Source organism: Sinocyclocheilus grahami, unplaced genomic scaffold, assembly GCF_001515645.1.
Source record: "Sinocyclocheilus grahami isolate Dianchi unplaced genomic scaffold, SAMN03320097.WGS_v1.1 scaffold6.1, whole genome shotgun sequence".
In the NCBI taxonomy this organism is placed as follows: domain Eukaryota; kingdom Metazoa; phylum Chordata; class Actinopteri; order Cypriniformes; family Cyprinidae; genus Sinocyclocheilus; species Sinocyclocheilus grahami.
In genome coordinates this window covers 1,132,054-1,153,354 of record NW_015505185.1, presented here as the reverse complement: position 1 = coordinate 1,153,354, position 21,301 = coordinate 1,132,054, and the positions used below count along the sequence as shown (strand labels likewise).

Sequence of the window (21,301 nt, the reverse complement as noted above, 5' to 3'; positions counted from 1 at the left end):
CGCTGTTATTGTTCTCTTTTCTACAGTTGCTCCAATATTTTGGCACACTGTGGCTTAATTGCTTATTTTATATAAACACTAGAAGTTTTCGAAAGAAAGAAATTAATTTTATTCAACAAGGATGCAATAAATTGATCAAAAGTGACAGAGTGTCTTACAAAAGATTTTGATTTCAAATAAATGCTGTTCTTTAGAACTTTCTATTTAGCCTGAAAAAAAAAATCAGCTTTGCCATCACATGAATAAATTACATTTGAAAATGTATTCAAATAGAGATCAGTCATTTTAAATTGGAATCATATTTCACAATATTACTGTTTTTACTGTATTATTGATCAAGTAAATGCAGCCTTGCTAAGCATAAGAGACGTCTTTCGAAGATATTTCAAAAAATGACTAAACATTTGAACGGTAATGTAATTAGATAAATATTTTAGATATAACTATTGATATGTGGCATATGAAAACAAATGCTGAAAATTGTCATTTTATATTTTTAAAAAACTTATGTTTTGTGAATTATTTCAGTTGAAGAATATGATTACACCATCTTTCTTTGAAATAATGTAATTGGTATCAGACTACCTTTTGGGACCACTTGTTGATGAAGTTTCGGACGTTTCTGACAAAAGACAGCCATAAACCACAGACAGCCACACACACTTGTCTAAACACACACTCTGAGCTTGTCTGTCTCTCAATCCTGTCTCACACATTCCTCAGTTAGTACTTTTCCAGCTGTGGCTCCCTGCAGTGCCATGTCTGTCCAGTAGATGATCACAGTGCAGTATGCTGTCCAAACATACATTCACCAGCACTCCCAGTCCTTCTGGATCCTTGTAAGAGTGTGGATATGAAAATGGCAGTGCTTTGCTGTACGTCCATGCAGCTCTTGCTGGTGGCACTGGCCGCTCTGGCTGGGATCTGTTTGGGAGGGTCCGACGGGCCCCGTGGAGTGGCTCTTCCTTTTGTCTTTGACCCCAAAGCGACGTGCGACCCACCTTGCAAACATGCTGGGATTTGCATCCGAAACAACAGCTGCTTCTGCTCAAGAGGATATGAGGGAGAAACCTGCCAATATGGTGAGGTTTCAAGATACTTGCTCTGCAGTGGTTTTGAGTTGAATGTGTGTGTGTGTGTGTGTGTGTCAAACTTGTGTTTTATATATTTAATTGGCCAAAACTCACATGATTTGCATGTTGATTTCAGCAAACTGTTATCCAAAGTGTAAAAACGGTGGAGAGTGCCTTCGACCTGGAAAATGTAGATGCCCTTCAGGATTTGGAGGAAAATACTGTCACAAAGGTAACTGTAAATTAATTTCCATTTTGTTTTTAATAGTTGTTGACAAGTTGAACACTAAAAACATTAATAAACCAGGTCACAAATAAGAGATTTAGAAGTCCAGCAGCACAGCTTTTAACTTATGTGGATGTGTTGTCCTTGTGTTTGTCAGTGGTTTGTGATGGTGGCTGTTGGAACGGTGGTGAGTGTATTGCTGTGAATGGAGAAGCAAAATGCATCTGTCCATCCAGCTGGACTGGCTCCAGATGCCAAGACGGTATGTTGATCCCATATTGTGTTATTTACATTTCACAAATCCATAATGTCAGCTGTTGCACTGAGACAGGGGAACAATTTCCACAATATGACAGTTGAAGAATGTGATATCAAAGCATTTTTATGATATACGTATAACTTTAATAAGTGCGACTAATTTTCATAATAAACAGAATTATTATATATTTAGTTCTGAAATTATTGGTCAGTCAGTGTTTCTGTTAAATAGACTTAAGAGCTAAAAAACTCACTAATATAGCAAAATGTCAAATGCTTTCACCTGCATTAACTTACATTCGTTGAACATTAGGCTACTTTTTGTCCCTCACGTCTTGTCGCGTTCCCCTAATGAAATCTGTGACATATGAGCGCTAGTCAATGGGATTGTGGATTTTGCCTTAGTACCGCCCATTGCCGAGGCAAGTGTTGTTTTCGTTTATTGAAAAAAGTGGAAATAAAATAAAATATGAATATTTGGTGGAAAATATTAACTTAAAATTGTCGCATTGGCAAGTAACTGATATAAAATAAGTTTAAGCTGAAATACTAAAATTGCTAAAAAAAAATAAAAAAAAAATAAAAATAAATGAAAGCTTATTAGAAATATTAAATATAAACATAAAAAATGCTAAAATTACACTGCAAATAGATATATTTTCCCCCTTGCGTAATGTAGTCTATATGATGCAGTGATATTAAAGAATATTTTTGACTTGAATACAACCAGTTAATTTAAAGAATATTTAAATGACTCGTCTAAGCCCTTTTATATATATATATATACAATATACTTAAAAAAACAATATGAATGTGTTTTAAAGTTATTTTTCATGAATTAATCGTCATTTACATGTACACAGATGTTAGTGTGGTATCTGGGTCACATGTTGATCATTTGTCTCTGTTTCCGTAGCGATCTGTCCACAGGGATGCAGGAACGGGGGCAGCTGTGTGGCTCCTGGAATCTGCAGCTGTCCAGAAGGATGGATAGGTGGAGCCTGCCACACAGGTGCGTGACCACACAGATTTATGAACAAGACTGTTCAGATGGTCTAGAATTACATTTTTGTTGTGCAGTTACTATTAACACTTTATTTAAATGGTGTGTAAATCCATTAGAGTTTACTCAATTTTAAAATGAAAGCATTTATCTCTTTGTCTGCAGCTGTGTGTAAAAAGCCGTGTCTGAATGGGGGGAAGTGTGTGTCTCCTAACACCTGTCGCTGTCGAGCTCCGTTCTCAGGCCCGCAGTGTGAAGAGAGGAAGAAGCTCTACTGATGTCAGAACAGTCTGACCTCTGACCTCCACAGTCCCTTAAATTGGTGCTAAAGTTAGGTGTTTGTTTGTTGAACCCTAACTGAACATGTGAGGAGTGTGATGTGTTTTCTACATTAACATTTATTAAGCAGTGTGTTTAGGATAACTGTCGAATTTTCTTGAAAATTGAAATAAAGTTCAAATTAAAATTCTGTGCGCGTGTAAACTTGATTTTTAAAAAGCAGAAACGTGATTGTGACCCATTTTTGTTTTTGACCACTTCTTTTTTTTTTTTATTGGGAAATGACATTAAGATCCATTTTTATGACTTCAAATGTACTGCATTTTTTATTTGAATTCTTCCAAAGCAATTTATAATATAACAGGAACATATTCATATTATAAAATATGCACACTGTAGTATATCACACACACAAAAAATGAATCAAATAAAAAATGAAAATAATCATTGCCAGAGCTGTGGAAGAGATTTAGACAAATACCCACAATCTAATACAAGGTCTAATAAAAGTCTGGTATTTTCTAATAGAAGTCCAATAAAAGTATCCTTCACTTTTAGGGCACTAATGCTTACATAGATACACACACAATCGCACACACCATAAATTTTTTACAGGGTGATAGAGTTGTCTTCAATTTCAGATCTTCATCACCTAGTCTGTAAATACAAAGTTTACAATCAGTTCATCTTTATGACCATAAATGTATGTACAAAGATCATTTTAAAGAGGAAATTAATAATGTCAATGTTTTTTTGGAGAAATGCTTACTTTAGTACCACAGGAAGGTCCAGTGTAACCCTGACGGCAGTGACAGAAATTTGGAAACACACATCTCCCTCCATTGAGGCACGTTTGTTTACAGACTGCTGTTAGGAAAATAAAATAAACATTGATATTAAATGAACTAATATTCTAATATTCTTCAAGCCAAAGATCAAACTATACCTTAACAGTAAAAATATGATCGATGTGACCTCAATACACTGACAAGACGTGAGAAATCATTAGGAATTGATCAGGACTTACGAGTTTGGCACTGCAGACCCTCCCATCCAGCTGGACAGTGACATGTGTTCAGCCCCACACACTCTCCACCATTCTTACATTTCTGTAAACATGCCGCTGAATACACACATACAGAAAACACTGCAGGTTATGTTGCAAAGACGGGGCTTTAATAAATGATCAAATGTGTACATATAGAACATATACTACAGTTTAAATACTTTTGAAACACTGGTAGTAGTAGATTAAAAAACATTATTTCAATATTACTATTTTTACTGTATTTTTGATCAAATAAATGCAGCCTTGATGATCTTACGGATGTTGCAGATCTCTCCTCTCCACCCAGATGGACAGGAACAGGTGTTTGGACCGACACACTTTCCGTTGTTCATGCACATGGGGTCACACACACCTGAAAGCATTGCATAAACATGTCCAAACAGATTATATGATAGAATGCATGCTGGATGTAGAAACAAATCACAACAACAGAAAAGAAGCAAATTCGAAGTGACACTCACTTTTCTGGCATCTCTTCCCAGTGTATCCTTCAGGACAGGAGCACACGTTGTTCCTCATGCACTGGCCTCTGTTTTTACATGGTGGACTACACAGAGCTACAAAATAAATGACACACAAATAAATAATAATCACATAATTAAGGCCATTCATTAATTGTACAGCATTATTTCCATGAAATAAAAATAGGTTGTACCTATCTGACACTGTGAACCATAGAAGCCACTAGGACAAGCACAGATGTTTGGTTTGATACAAGTCCCTCCGTTTAAGCACAAAGGCTTACAGTCGGCTGAGAATGAAAACAACCAAGGAATTGATTCTAATCACATTTAGTAAATGGATAGTCTACACAAAAATGAAAATTCAGTCTTCATTTACTCTTATGATGTTCCAAACCTGTATGACTTGCTTTTTCTTCGGTGGAACATAAAAAGAAGATATTTTGAAGAATGTTGGTAACCATATAGTTTCAGTTCCCATTGACTTCCATTGCATTCTTTGTCCATACAGCGGAAGTCAATTTTCATGTTTGTGTAGACTATGACTTTAATAAACATGATTTAAAATGAAGACAAGTTTAATTTTTTGGGGTCTTTTTTTTTTTTTACAGACATTTCTGATCAAATTTAAGAATGAATTAGCACACCTGAGTTACACGTTGGTCCATACCAGCCTTGCTTACACTTACAGACATCAGGCGACACACACTCGCCGCCATTTTCACAATGTCTGTTACACACCACTAAGAAAGCACAAAGGCAATGATACACAATCATTATGAACAAAATTCTTTGTATTTAGATCATGCACTGGCCTCTGTTTTTACATGGTGGACTACACAGAGCTACGAAATAAATGACACACAAATAAATAATAATCACATAATTAAGGCCATTCATTAATTGCACAGCTTTATTTCCATGAAATAAAAATAGGTTGTACCTATCTGACACTGTGAACCATAGAAGCCACTAGGACAAGCACAGATGTTTGGTTTGATACAAGTCCCTCCGTTTAAGCACAAAGGCTTACAGTCGGCTGAGAATGAAAACAACCAAGGAATTGATTCTAATCACATTTAGTAAATGGATAGCCTACACAAAAAAATGAAAATTCGGTCTTCATTTACTCTTATGATGTTCCAAACCTGTATGACTTGCTTTTTCTTCGGTGGAACATAAAAGAAGATATTTTGAAGAATGTTGGTAACCATATAGTTTCAGTTCCCATTGACTTCCATTGCATTCTTTGTCCATACAGCGGAAGTCAATGGAAACTGAAACTGTTTGATTACCAGCATTCTTCAAACTATTTTCCCTTATGTTACACCGAAGAAAGAAAGTCATACAGGTTTGGAACATCATAAGGGTGAGTAAACGAAGACATAATTTTCATGTTTGTGTAGACTATGACTTTAATAAACATGATTTAAAATGAAGACAAGTTTAATTTTTTGGGGTCTTTTTTTTTTACAGATATTTCTGATCAAATTTAAGAATGAATTAGCGCACCTGAGTTACACGTTGGTCCATACCAGCCTTGCTTACACTTACAGACATCAGGCGACACACACTCGCCGCCATTTTCACAATGTCTGTTACACACCACTAAGAAAGCACAAAGGCAATGACACACAATCATTATGAACAAAATTCTTTGTATTTAGCAATCTGGAAGTGTCTGCTCACTAGTTTCACATCTTGGTCCCACGTAGCCGTAAGGGCAAGTGCAGTAATTTCTGGACAAACAGCGGCCACCGTGTTGACAAGGCGGATCACAGCTGGCTGAGAGACAAGATGTGTACATTTATATAATATCCTCTGAAACCCTCAAAACATGCATATTTTGTAAAGCTGTAAAGAAAATCATTATGCAGAGAGAGTTTACCTTCATTACAGGTGGGGCCGTTGTACCCTGCAGGACATTCACACACATTGGGCTTCACACACTTTCCTTTGTTCTTGCAGTCCGGTCGGCACACAGCTGATGGAAGAAGACATAACTGGTGTGACTTTGAAATGATTCATAATAACAAGTCATAATTAAAATGAGTAATCAAATCTTTAAATGTCTGCCAAGCTAAATGAACTGACCGATGTGGCAGTTGTATCCAGTGTAACCCTCTTTACAGGTACAAGTGTTGGGCTGTGAGCACTCCATATTCTGACCACAAGGGTAACGGCACACAGCTACACACACACAGGCAATTTAAATCATGTTAAAAAAATATATATTTCATTTTATAAATTCATTATATTAATAATATTTTAAGGTCAAGCTCACAAAAATACTTGTGCTAAAGTCAACCGAAAATATATTTAGCAAAAAAAAGAATCCTTAATTGAAATTTTGCATTTTGACATTACTTTCATGCAAAGTTGAGAATATTTTCCTTATCATTCATAAAATATTAATAAAATAATAAAGCATTAAATACATTAAAAATATAAAAATACATTGCATGCATCATGGTAGGCTGGATTTAAAGTACTGAATTTATTTGTGTTGATTTTTATTGCCTTTTTTTGCATTATTATTTGTTTTTGTTTTTTCATATAATCCAGACACTTATTTATATATATATATATATATATATATATATATTTATTTATTTTTTTCTTTCATGAGCATCAACTATAATAATGAACAATGTTTTTTATGCATCATAAGACGGCTCACGTTTGCAGGTAATTCCATTTCCTTTATAGCCGTGTGGACAGTTTCCACATCTGAAGGAGCCAGAGGAAGCCGCTTCACAAGGTACTCCAGAGAAACACGGGGAGTCCGCACAGGTTCTGTTATCCTCAGCGTGTTCAGGGTTCAATTCTTCTTCATTCAGCTGCTCTCTACTTGAACTTGCTTTTGCATTCGTGTTGATCTGGTCTAGGGTGTGTGTGGTGGTCTTCCTATCAACAGATGAGGTCCACTTGTTCCTAGGAGGAGATCGTTCAGCTCCAATAGGACGTTCAGCTGAGGGTGTGGCCAAAGAGGAAGGGACATCAGAGAGCTTGTCACCCTTTCTGAATGGTGTCTGCCCTGTGGGACACTATGGGTTAGAAGGTCGAGCCTGAAGACTATGTATCCTGGTTTCTCTCTGTAAGAATTTTACTGTTAATGATAACGTTCGTATAAAGAGAAGCAACTGACTGTTTGCGGTCCTTGACAAGCATGTTTGTCCATTGCCGCTGAGCCCAGGAGGACAGGGACCACATATGTAACCAGCAGATGTGTATGTGCTCTCAAAGCACTGGACTCCAGGATAACATGGCCGACTGGCACATGGGCTCTGCCCTTCAGAGGGTACAGTATGTACATATTTACAATCATCACATACTATGCACTATGCATTTTTGAGGTAAAAAAACATGACATAAAAGGTCAATTTCTGAGGTCATTTTGACTTTTTATGTCATAATTATGACTTTTGATCTAATAATTTCTACTTTTTGGTCAAAGCTGTTTTGTCATAATTAACTAATGTCATAATTATTACTGTATTTGTCATTGTTTAAACTTAATATCATGAGTTTAATATCTATTTCGAATTTTTATGTCACAACTGTTTTTGTCAATTTCAACTATTGTCACAATTTCAACTATTTGTCAATCTTGACTTTTTATGTCTTAAGTGTTTTAATGTCAACTTTGACTTGCTGTTTTATCTCATAATTGTGACTCTGTATGATTAATAATTTTTACTTTTTAGCTCATAATCATGACTTAGTATCTCATAATTGCATCTTTTTGTGTCATAATTATGGTTTACCAAAGCATGAAAACCTGTACATATAAATTGGTCTATTTGTTCATGTATATGTATACATACAGTATGTGTATTTTATTCATCTAAGTTTACTTTTATTTTTATTATCTGTGTGTTATTGTTGTTGTCTCTATGTACTGGTGCTTCTTCTGTCACCAAAAACAAAACAAAAACACATTCCTTGTGTGTACGAACATACTTGCCAATAAATCTGATTCTGATTCTGAATCTTTTCTGCCTCTTAAGGAACTTTTTCAATGGACTATTTGACCATAAAGGTAAAAGTATAAGATATAAACGTACGGCTGCAGGTCTTTCCATCTCCAGTGAGGTGGTCAGGACAGAGTCCACATAAGAATGAGCCCATCGTGTTTCTGCAAGAAACACCTGGGTAACATGGAACTGATAAGCATTCATCAATGTCCTCATCGCAGATTACACCTGTAAAACACACCAGCAGGAGACTCTCAGTTGTGTACAAGGAACAACTACACCGATATGATAATAAATCCACTTTTAAATGAGTAAATTGTTTTTACAATATTTCTTTAGGTGATCATATGGCTATAAGTGAATTGACCTGTAAGGCCCTCTGGACAGTGGCAGGTAAAGGAGCTCAGTCCATCCACACATGTTCCAGAGAAGCATGGGTTTGACCTGCAGTCATCCACATCAACTTCACACCTGTCCCCCTCCAGACCAGCAGGGCAAACACACAGGTATTCACCAGTCCCCGGGGGGAAGTTAATGTTGGTCACACAGGAAGCTCCATTCTCACAGTCACATGGGTGAACTGACACCTGGGAAAAATAATATGAAACCATATACATACTGTACCAAATATATATACATATACTATCATTCAAAAGTTTGGGGTTGATACAAATTTTTTTACGTTTTTTAATTTGTTTTTAAAGTCTATACTCACAGAGGCTGTATTTATTTATTTATGTATTGTAGTTATGAAAAAAAAGTAGTGCTGAATTTAAAAACAGTTGTGCTGCTTAATATTTTTGAGAAATATTAGAAAATAGAAAGTTCAAAAGAACACCATTTATTTGCAACAGAAAACATTTAAATGTCTTTACTGTCAGTTTTGATCGATTTAATGCATCCTTTCTTTAAAAAAAACGTGATATATGCCAAGTGGCTTACATATGTACCTATTAAATATATAATTATTCCAATTATTTATTGGCAATATACATATGTGACCCTGGACCACAAACCCAGTCATAAGGGTCATTTTTTTGAAATTGAGATTTATACATCATATGAAAGCTTTCCATTGATGTATGGTTTGTTATGATAGGACAATATTTGGTCGAGATACAACTATTTGAAAATCTGGAATCTGAGGGTGCAAAAAAATCAAAATACTGAGAAAATCGCCTTTAAAGTTGTCCAAATGAAGTTCTGAGCAATGCATATTACTAATCAAAAATTAAGTTTTGATATGTTTACGGTAGGAAATTTACAAAATATCTTCATAGAGCATGATCTTTACTTAATATCCTAATGATTTTTGGCATAAAAGACAAATCGATAATTTTGACCCATACAATGTTTTTTGGCTATTGCTACAAATATACCCAAGCGACTTAAGACTGGTTTTGTGGTCCAGGGTCACATATTATGAAACTGTTCTACTGATCTAAGAATTCAGAAAGGTTTTTGGAAGCCATTTGGCACCCCCTCGTGGACAACAACGGAGACACAAAACTGTATTTCCAGCAATCTATAGTATTCAGAATGAACTTTAGGCCTTCAGGTGCATATTTGTGTAGAAGCAACATTTCACCAGATGGCCTCTAGATCTCACCTTCACCGCTGCACGTGTCTCTGCATTACAGTCATCAGTTACAGCCAGTTCAAAGGTCACCGGTTTGGTGGACAGAGCTTTCCAGATGAGCAGGCCAGCTGGAGAGAGAACAACATTTCTGGGTCCTGACTTGAGTGTGAAGAGAACCGCAGAGCCCTCCGGATCAGTGGCTGAGAACTGATAGACAAAATCCTCTCCATAGAATGTCTTCAGACTGGACTGATCAGTGTGAAACACAGGTGGCTCGTTTTCTACAATCAAACACAGATCATCAGAACAAGGACTATGGCATGACTTTAACCAGAGAACATCAGTCAACTTTATTTACATTGGAAAATACATATATATTATGCGCTTTTATGCTTTCTGGTGCTTACGTCACCCTGCTCGTGACGTCTCGCTGCTCCATTGGACGGATTTGACACGTGCTTCAGAACGCGGTCACGCAAGGGCGTTCCCAAAGCGACTCGACGCAGCTCGAGTTCCTGAAGGGGAACTATATTTTCATCATTTATTGAGCTTTTAAGTTTGTGATGTATAACTGTTGTAGAAGAGTGAAAATAACATATTAAAGTGTAAAACTGTTTGAACAGCTTAAAAAAATCAAACAGGACCAATTACTATGCAAGCATATCCGTCTATGGAAAAATATGACATAAGACTCAACAAGGAAGCCTTTTTTAAATAGTAGAATATGAAAGTTCTCCGGTTTTAGGAAAAACAACCCCTGAAAATACATCATTGCTCTAAAACGACAATATAGATTTTATGACCAGTGCTCAAAACATTAATTTGAAATAAGACTGAACATACTCTCAGCAACGGACCAGCTGTACGTGGAAAGACGCGGTCTGCATGTCAAACATGGGCTGCTCGGGCTGTGATCCCCCTCTCCATAACACAGGCCATCAATATTACATGTTCTGTTCTGAGGAGATATTTAGGAAAAACTATTCAACTTGAAAACTACACAGACAAAACAATGTGCAACAAATATCATTATCATTAGATTTTTTTTGTGATTGCTTAAAATTGCATGCTCATCTTAAAATTTATTCCTGGATTTAACCATAGCGTGTGAGAGAGCCCCAGGTTTAGAAAAGTGAACAATGCTAGCTTTGTTTGGCTGATCTTGACCTGAAATTATTTTGCTGTACATAATTGCAAGGCTGAATGCTAAATTGTTTCCTGTATTTAAGAGACTCGTGTAGACATAAATGATGAACAGTGCATGTGAACACTTAAAAAATGTGCACTGAATTTGTCACTGTATCATTAAAATGTGAAGAAACACCATTTAACCAAATTACAAACATCATGGTGAAGACTTTTTTTTTCCTGCTGAGAAATGTAGTTTAATGGTTTCAGAAATGTAGCTACAAACACAGCAGATACAGTCTTTCTACAGTGTCTTATCAACACGCTGGTCTTGATCTGGATATCTAAATCTCTAATATGGACTTTGTGAATGAGATATTTTTTTTATTTTGTGGTGATTTGTGATTAATGGGACTGGGACCTGACAATATAATTAGAAGAGAGTGCTGCATCCAAAACCAAAACAGAAGTGAATGAGAATGGATAGCACAGACCTTTAGTGAGCAGATAACCGAGGTGCTGATCGTACAAATCTGACATGTGCCATCAAAAAGAGTCAGAATCTTTGCATTGCTGAAGCTGTGTCCATCATTAGACACCTAGAAAACGAATAAACAGGTCATTTTCAACCAGTTTGTAAGTTATTCTGAATACACTTTAGTTTTAAATAATAGTTTAGAGTTTAATCACTTTGATTTGCCAGCGTAAGACTGGTTGGTGAGCAGTGGAGGAGGATTGTGGGTCATCCAAAGAGAGTTGGCACTCTAATGAGGAAGAACTCTGGAAGGAGGCGGGCACCAATCGAGCATCATCCAAAGACCATTCACCGTCTACTATCTATGTAGACAGAACAATATATATTCAAGCTAATAATATTTATATTTATGCCAAATGCGATGCTTGAGTTTAATGCTTGTGCAGTTTGTTACCTTTTCCTTCACCACTTCGCACTTGAGCTTGTAGGACTTTTTAAAGCCTTGACCAAGAACCCTAACAGAGGAACAGACGCCATAACGGACATCACACAGTCCTCCATTCTCCAATTCTGTGATCTCTGGAGTCTCATCTGCATCAGGAAAACAGATTAACTGAAAAACAGGCTAAAACAAATGAAATGCAGGTCAAAATAATCGGCATCAACTTACATTTCCCCATACTCATATGCAAAACTAATTTGTAAAATCCCATTCAAGGCCATGCAGAATTAACCATTTTTATTATATTTATTTATTTATTTCATTTTCATTTTTTGTTCTCCTCTTAAGATCAGTTTTAATTGTTAGATTGAGGAACGGATGCACAACATATCCATTAACTTAAAAAAAAAAAAAAAGACAAATCATGATTTCATGAATAATGCATACATAGAATTGTATTTTTCAGGTGCTGTAACTGGTCTCAACTTTTTCATTTGTCAATCTTTTTGACTTGTTCACTAGTTCACTTTAAATATCTTGTGGTGCAGGGTTTTTATTGTTAACTAAAACGGCAACTAAAACTATTAAAAAGAATTTTCGTTTTTTGAAATAAAGGTAAATTAAAATAAAACTTAAAAAAAAAAAACTTAAATATCTAAACAAAGTTAGAAATTCTTTCTTGGCAACTAACCAAAATAAAATAAGTTAAAGTTGAAGTACTAAAAGTACGAAATTAATCACTAAAGAATTACTCAAATTGAACTTAAGTTAAAGCTAAATTAAACATTAAAAAATAATGAAAAAAAGACAAGCACATAACAAACTTACTAAATAAAAAGTAAACCCAAATTCAAAATAATAATAAATTATAATAAATTATAAAGTACAATAAACACTAATAATAAAAAATATAATATTCCATGCCACCTCTCAATTAATATGAGCTCATATGCATATGCAAGCTCTTGCACAATTGGTAGCTGACTAAATACTTTTTTTCCCCACTGTAATTATATATGAAAAAATGTTGTTTAAATTAATTTTATATGGAGTATAACTTCAATTATATCAACTACGCATATACAGACAGACTCACCAGACACCTGGCTACAATCATAAGAGCCAAATCCAGGGAAGCACGAGCAGCCCCAATCTGTGCACTGTCCGTTCCCGCTACACAAGCTCGGGCACCTAAGGGAGGCCAGAATGTCCTGGTTTTCCTTCCTCCTGCCAACATCCTCTACCACCCTCCTCTCACACTCATTCTCCAGGAGGGGCATGGTGGCTCCTATCCAGGTCTGATCATCCTTCAGTTGTTGGTCTAATACACACATTTCCAATGCCTGCTCCAAAATCTCACCCAGGAGATGCCCACAACCCAACCCCACCGTGGAGTTCCTCAGGGTTCCTTCGCAGAGCCGCCAAGCCTTGGATTCTGTCAGGCCTGACTCAGTAGGCCAGGATGGTACCAGTGGTTCAGGTGAATTCGATGAAGAATGGTCCTCTGGGAAATTATACGTGGACTCCTCAAGGTCTGGTTGTTTTGGAGATGATCTGGAGCTTCGGCTTGGGACACGTCTCTGAGTTTGGGATCTCTGTGGGTTTATAACACGTCTTTGACTCTGGGATCTTTGGGGATTCATAACACGTTTCTGAATTTGGGATCTCTGGGTGTTTGTTCTGCTTCGCTGTGCTGGACGGTAGTGCGTCGGTCTACGGGGAGGGATAGACGTCTCTCTATGAAGTTGCGCAGACTTCATGTACTCAGCTGTTACATCCAGTGTAGGGATGATGGAGGGAGATTGGATGCGGGTAGAGGAAGAACACTTAGAGGAAACGGTGGACTGAGGTGATGCTCCGCTGGATGATTGGTGTTTCTCTTGTTGACATTGGCAGTACTCAGGAAGACTGGAGTTGGTTTCATAGGTGGGGATTTTGTCAAACAAGCTGCTACTTGGTGCCAACCTGGTGTTTAGGAAGCATAATAAACCATATTAAGGAGGGATGCACAATAAATAGTGCTGTCAATCGATTAATCTCATCCAAAATAAACGTTTTTGTTTACTTAATATATGTGTGTACTGTGTATATTTATTATGTATATATAAATACACACACATGCATGTATATATTTAAGAAAAATATGTTAAGTTTATACATTTAAATTTTTAATATATAATATCAATTGTATGAATATAAATATATACATGGAAATATTTTCAAAATATATACTGTATGTGTGTGTATTTATATATACATAATAAATATACAAATATATTATGTAAACAAAAACTTTTAATTTGGATGCAATTAATCACAATTAATCGTTTGACAGCACTAACAATAAATCAACACCATATTTGGTTAACAGATATTTTTTTATGTATCAATAGTTATTGTATATACACTACTGGTAAAAATGTATGGGGCCAGTCATATTTTCTAAAATAAATAAATATTATTATTTAGCAAGGATACATCAAATTGATCAAAAGTGGAAGTTAAGAGATTCATAATGTAACAAAAGATAGAAATAAAAAACACTAATAAAAAAGCAGCACAAATGTTTTTAAGATTGAAATGAATAATAAGAAATGTGTCTTGAGTACCAAATTGGCATATTAGAATGATTTCTGAAGGATCATGTGACAATAAAGCTGAATATTCAGCTTTGTCATCATATGAATAAATTACATTTTAAAATATATTAAAATAGAAAACAGTTATCTTGAAAGTTAATAATTTTTCACAATATTACAATTGTTGCTGTAAGTCTAATCAAATAAATGCAGCCTTTCTGAGCATAAAAGACTTTAAAATAAATAAATAAATAAAAACACTAACAATTTAATAGCACTGTTAAATACAAATATATGAATAATTGTAATATTATTAGGGCTAAATTTACTTGCTCCAAATAATTTAGATTTTTGGCTTATCAGCTGTTTATTGGTTGTCGGCTAATTATCATTATTAACCATAATTTTGATATTGGTGCATCCCTAAAAAGAATCTAAGGCAAGCATCACTAAAACTTTAGCTCATACTTACAGTTAATATTTTAGTTAAAGATTTTACAATTTTGTTGTCAACAATGTCTTTTTGTCATTATTGATAGTTTTCTATTAATATGTCTATCATTTTGATTCATTTGCTTTAGTTTATTTAGTTTTAATACTTCAAGTTAAACCAAACTAAAAATTATAAATATCTTGAAAATATTTTTTATATTTTATTTCAGTTAACATTTATTGCAAGTAACAAAATATTTTAAGAAATATTAAAATATTTTAGTTTTAGGTAACCACAATAACCCTGGCTTACAAGTATATACAGTATATTCGTAAACCATATGCTTAACTATTGCATATATAATCTAAGTTGGCTCACCTGCACACTTTGAGGCGTGTAGCCGTTCCACAGGAAGTTGGTGCTGATTATGGGTTTGATGTGTATTTCTGTGCTTCGGTCTCCATCATTCCATATATCAGTAACTGCACTGTAGTGCACAGATGCCTGACTGCAGACTCCCTTATGACATGGGGTTTGAGACAGCTCCACCTCACAGGAGGACAGGACTAAATCAACGCCAAGGCCCTTCTCATCTGCCACTGGAGCCAAATCTTTAACATTTTAGTATGTAAAAAAAGAATATTTACTATTTGCAGATTTTCAAAGCACTGAGGGACATTTCTGACACATATTTTAAAGATTTAATATTTAGAACAAAATATTACAAGTTTGAGTCATAGGCAAAACCTATGTTCCAAAATCCAAAGATATTTTTTCTCATTATTGTATTAAAGCAGACAAAAACATACTGAAATTGTTTTTAATTAAAATAAGAACATATTCAAAATAATTAAAACAAATACTATTGTGAAAAAATGTATATTGTAATATTTGCACATACAGTAATGAGAAAAGGATTCTGATGGTCTAAAAATATATTTATTTTCTTTATAATATTATTTTTGACCACCTTGATTACTAGAAGTAAGATGCAAAAGCAAAGTGCATCTCTGTGAGGAACATGGTAAAGGTACTGTGGTCTCCACTATCAGTTCATACTCTCTCCCATCTTCTGAAATAGAGACAGCTTGTGGTTTCATCTGGAAAACATACATACAAATATGATAAGTCTAGTGGAAATTATATATTTAATTCAACATATCCTCGAGAACTGAGACATACTTGGATGCCTGCGTAAAACTCTTCACTCTCCACAGGAAGGCTTTGCATATCGGGAGACTCCAGAAAAAAACTAGTGCAACTGCAATGGATCTGAGACACAAAATATATAGCTTAAGGTTAATAAATAGGAATTTGAATAAATGTGAATACTGAATACAAAGTGGGTACCCTGTCTCCCAGTCGCAGATTAATTCCATCCAGCTCAATGAAAGCAAAGGTCTCTATTGTAGTGTCTTTCCTGAGCTCTTCTCTGGTGCCCTCGGGCGAGAGTCGCCACCATGTCACCACATATCCCAGAGAACTGTTCCCACTACTGTCAGCAAACGTACACTTCAGGAACACACTGCTGCCGGAGAGCTCAGCAACTATCAGAGGTATTGCAGAAGAGGGGGGCTGTAGTTCTGAGGGAGAATTGACAAATACTGTACTTCAAAAATCAAATACAAGTAATATATACTATCAATATCTTAATTATAGAAATACATTTGTATAACCGATATTGGTTTTTTGACAGCCGATGCTGATGCCAATATCTTGGAAAGCAGGGTGGCCGATGGCCGATATAAATGTTTTTATTTTAATTAATATTTAAGAAATTTGAAATAATTTGATAATGGATAAAAAAATTAATTTGTAAAATAAACATACTTATACTTTAGATGACAAAGTATTTTTCACAAATAAATATTTAATAAAAATATAATTAAAAAGGAAGTAAACTGTAACCAACAGAGCACTCAGTTTTCTGGGAATCATATTTTTTCAAATAAAGCCAAGGTAACACTCATTTTACATACAGCACACAGTGAAAATGACATGAATATGACAGTGGGCAAATGCATAAAGCGCAGCATAATTTGAAATCACAAATTTAATGTTTAAAGCATTCAGTTTGCAGGACCAAAAGTCACCCAGAGAACATGCGATCATGCAGGACACACATGCACACTTCACAAGATGGTGTGGTTCACAGATCCACAGCTGGATTCCACTAAGTTTGCAAGGTTTGTGAAATAAAATTTTCATTAGCCATTCAAAGATTTGTTTAAATGATGTAAATGTGTATTTGCTGAATGCTGACGGCAAACGAGAAAGTATTATAATGTTTGCCTTTCTATTACTAATAATATAAAAGCGTGCCGTCAAAATAAAACTGTTTGGCCGCATGCATCGGCCAAACAGATAAACCTATCGGCCGATGCCGATATTTTAAAAATGCCAAATATCGGCCGATATATCTGCCTTGGTGATATATCGGTCGACCACAATGTATTTACACATTTAGAGAACATTAAAGCCATTCTGTGAAATAGAGGATGGTAACTAATTTTGGTTACCTCTAAAGCTGCCTTGAGACATATCTGTAACTTTTAACTTCAGACTATGCTAACTTTTACGAATCAAAAGAGTTTCACCAGAGTGAATTTGTAGCACATTAAAGCCATTTTGTGTGAAACAGAGGAGGGTAGCAGGTTGCTGTCAACAAGGCGAGGAGGCGACCCGCTCCATGTAAAATAAAACGCAAAATGGATGAATATGAATATGAAATGTCTTCAGTCTTCATTTCATGCGAATGTACATCATTTTACTAATATTTCTCAAAATTACCACTGATTTATTTTTGAGTAAAACTTTTTTAATTAGCAAGCAATGTACTGAGGGCATGTACCTTTAAGTGTGACCATACAAGGTAATTAATACATTTATATTTATATATATATATATATATATATATAATCATGATTTAGCCTATTAAATAATACATATAATTTTCTAATTCGAATAAATTACTCTCATTGCTCTCAGAAATAAGGCAACCAAAATGGTTGCCCAAAAATCTACGTAATATAGCTTAGTCTAAAGCAGAATGTTTATCGATCGACTTACCTTTCTGACCACTGACAGTTTTGTTTAAAATAATAAATATAAAAGCGATGAAATACTCCACACAGACGTTTAGACGCATTTCCGTCTCTAACGCTCTTTAGAAAGCCTCTAAGAGCGTGTCCAAAGCAATAACAAAATCCAGATTAATATCCCGAACGATATGTCGCGAAATGAAAGCTGGTGAAAAGAATATTTGATATGTCTTCAGCGCTTTTGAGGCGAACAGCGAGTGTTTCATGGGCTCCTGTCCAGACCACACACACCTCCTCCCGCTGGAGCATCTCGAGCTAACTGTCCCATTCTGCAGTCTTCGTTTAATATTTCACACATTGGCTACATATTTTAATCCTAACCTTTTCAGTTAAATATACTAATAAAAAGTGTACTGTAGTGTGTTGATATGACTATGATGAATGTGAATTTGTAAACAACGTCCCTAACTGTGGCATTAATTCCTCCACAATAATTTTGGCACGAATAAAGTTCTTTAAAAAAATAGTGTAGCTACTTGTTTACAAGTGAAGAGTAGGCTACTTGTATAATGAAGAGCAGGCTATGCTTGAGATGAAATGAGACGTGATATTTTTGATATTTATTTATTACGTATATATGCTACGTATTTATTTTCAACCAAGCTTTATAATAGCCTACAATGAAAAACATACATTACAACATATGTAATTAGACGCAAGACAAGGGAGGCTGGAGCATTTAAGGCCTATAAAAATGTTCAAAATGTCATTTTCACCACAAAATAAATATAATAGAACATTTTAGATGTAGTGCAAATGTCTGTGACTTTTGTTTGTTGTTAGTAAAGCGTTTTCAAAAGAGTTTTCTAAAAGTCCACAGGGGTAGAAGTGCCCACGGATGAAGAAACACCCAATAACAATTAATTTTATTGTCCCGTGATTTGCAGAATTCATCTTCCTTCCAGTCTGAATAGAGAAGCAGATGGTAATATTGTCTAGTCTACGTTTTTTTCAAGAATGCATGGCTGTTTTTCTCTTCTGTGTACCTTTCATCTCTTAATTTGTGGTGTAATGACAAGATAATATCCATCGTGTACCTACAGTAGCCTATTAAATATAGGCTAGTAAATTAATTGCAGCCCTCAAAGTTTAAGTTCATGCAATACCCGCTGCTGTTAGTTGAATTATTATGGCAAGCTACCAAATCAACAAGTTATGGCTCTGCTTATGTTGATCAACAGCTTTCTAATTAAACACTGACCTTACTGAGCATTAACAAGAATTATTCTTCACTGACTGTCCATTGCTGGGCTGTTTATATCAACATAATGATAATCAGCCAAAGTTCTGCTCTGAGAAAGTTAAACACAATCTGTTGTGTGATGCCTGCGAGACTTTGTGAAGGAATCACATAACCAGAGGCCATCTGTTAAACTGTTTTTATCAAGGCCACTCCTTCTCAAAGAAGATGTGAATAACATTCACGGGATGAAGACTGAGCACTGGCATAACACCATATGTTTCTCTACGAGAGGTGTTGACAGTCTGTATGAAATAATTCAATTTTTTCTCCAAACTGTATATTTTTACTGAATGATACTCATTAGGCAGAACGAATCCTCAACATATTCCCAGTGTTTTTACTTTGATATGGATAAAAGGGGTTAATGCAGTAAAACAGCTGTGACACCTAATGAGAAAAGCAGATGGTAAACAGTCATCAGTGGCAAGACTTTTCCATGATCTAAAGGTGTGATTAGCAATCAATATAACACAAAGTCTAAATGCTGCAAATGTATAAAAAAGAACTAAAGTGTTGGAAGCAGGAAAGTAAATGATTTAAAGGAATAGTTCACCCAAAAATGAGAATTCGTACTTACCTTCATGTTGTTTTAAACCTGTATGCTGTTATTTTCTTATTCTGGAATATAAAATGATCCTTTTTGTCCCCATATAATGACAGTGATCATGCTCCAAAGGTAATAAATTATATCATAAATTTAAGTAAGTACATTTAAAATGAAAGAAGATGGAAAGTCAACACAAAACAGCAATATAAGTAATAGCTAACGTGGTCTTCTGAGGCTTTTGTAAAATGAACATAAACCTCTGAGATTGCAGAGGACTCAATAGTCCATCTAGTCACTTGAAATGATCATTTGTGCTTTTTTAATGTATATGAAGGAAACTAAGAGGAGTGTAAATTGTAAACTTTTGCAAGGATGCTCTTGCTCTTTAAGCTCTTTAAGCTAAAATGCACTTTTCCATTGTTCAACATGTTCTTATTGTACCTCAAGACCAATCAGCAAAAGGGTTGTCCTTCCAGCTGGACATCTAACAATGTGCAATGGACAGTTTGGGTTAAGAGCTTTTGCTCTTTTAAAACATGACCCCATAAATCCCAGCTGTGACCTTTGACCTACTGGTTCAGCCACTTACAGTCTTGAGTTTGGTTCTGTCGGCTCTTTTCTTCTGGTCTGGAACTTTCATGTAAAGTTTATAGAGTATGTAGTCGAAATCAGAGTCAAGGTCAAGTCAATACCCTCCACTCTAAAGGTACAGGTTTGAATTAAGGCGTTTTATTATGATAAGCGTTTAATCTTTCAGAAAACTTTTTTCTGGTCTGTTAGTGAAATTTTATATGCTCATAATGTATTCACAATATGTTAGCTTTATCTGTTTTCTTCATCTATTCCCATCCCCAACCTTGAAAGATGATATAAAAATGACAGCAAATTATTGCTTTCCAGTGACTGCTGCCTTTATTACAGAACATTATAGGCTACAAAAGTATGCTTTATCTCGATTAGTTATTGCTTTACCGTTCTATAAATTATGTGATATTAAGATTTTGTAGATGTTTAAGAGGATTAGACAACGGAAATCGAGAGAGTTGGCGTCTTTAAATGAGTTGTTTGCTGACCTCTGCTGGTTTTGATTTGAAAGTACAAATTTAACTTTTGCATCCCCTTATAAAACACAAAAGCAACTTGCAAAATACTTAGCATTATTTAAACAGGAGTAATTTCATTCAGAATGCCAAAATGAGCATGAAAGAAATAAAATATGAACATGTCCTGCATTTGCTAAAAACATTAGAAAGATTTAATAGCCTATAACCTGCCCCCCCCCCATACACATTATCACGGTGAGGATTATTTGTAATTAATTCATTTATAACTGAATATGTGTCTGAAGATAGGTATTTCTTAATATAAAATGTTCCACAAAGTCTTTCATACTTAAACTGACTTTAATTCATAGTTTGATGGTTGCTA

General features: G+C 35.1%; 2 protein-coding genes across 2 annotated transcripts; one reads left to right on the top strand and one right to left on the bottom strand.

Annotated features, from left to right (window-relative positions):
* Window positions 1-835: 835 nt before the first annotated feature.
* LOC107588234 (von Willebrand factor D and EGF domain-containing protein-like) lies at window positions 836-2,930 on the top strand. Its single transcript, XM_016276270.1, has 5 exons — window positions 836-1,082; window positions 1,210-1,305; window positions 1,457-1,561; window positions 2,474-2,569; window positions 2,726-2,930. The coding sequence occupies exons 1-5, from the start codon at window positions 854-856 to the stop codon at window positions 2,836-2,838; spliced, it is 639 nt and encodes a 212-aa protein (XP_016131756.1). The 5' UTR covers window positions 836-853; the 3' UTR covers window positions 2,839-2,930.
* Window positions 2,931-3,463: 533 nt separating this feature from the next.
* On the bottom strand, window positions 3,464-18,223 carry vwde (von Willebrand factor D and EGF domains). Its single transcript, XM_016275814.1, has 25 exons — window positions 18,052-18,223; window positions 16,333-16,565; window positions 16,165-16,254; window positions 15,953-16,082; window positions 15,365-15,593; window positions 13,067-13,935; window positions 11,983-12,119; window positions 11,744-11,890; window positions 11,548-11,652; window positions 10,769-10,883; window positions 9,956-10,206; window positions 8,714-8,933; window positions 8,437-8,574; window positions 7,518-7,661; window positions 7,050-7,406; window positions 6,464-6,559; window positions 6,258-6,353; window positions 6,059-6,154; window positions 5,882-5,977; window positions 5,313-5,408; window positions 4,370-4,465; window positions 4,165-4,260; window positions 3,867-3,962; window positions 3,609-3,706; window positions 3,464-3,496 (listed from the first exon to the last, which is right to left on the bottom strand). The coding sequence occupies exons 1-25, from the start codon at window positions 18,128-18,130 to the stop codon at window positions 3,488-3,490; spliced, it is 4,119 nt and encodes a 1,372-aa protein (XP_016131300.1). The 5' UTR covers window positions 18,131-18,223; the 3' UTR covers window positions 3,464-3,487.
* Between the last annotated feature and the right edge of the window lie 3,078 nt (window positions 18,224-21,301).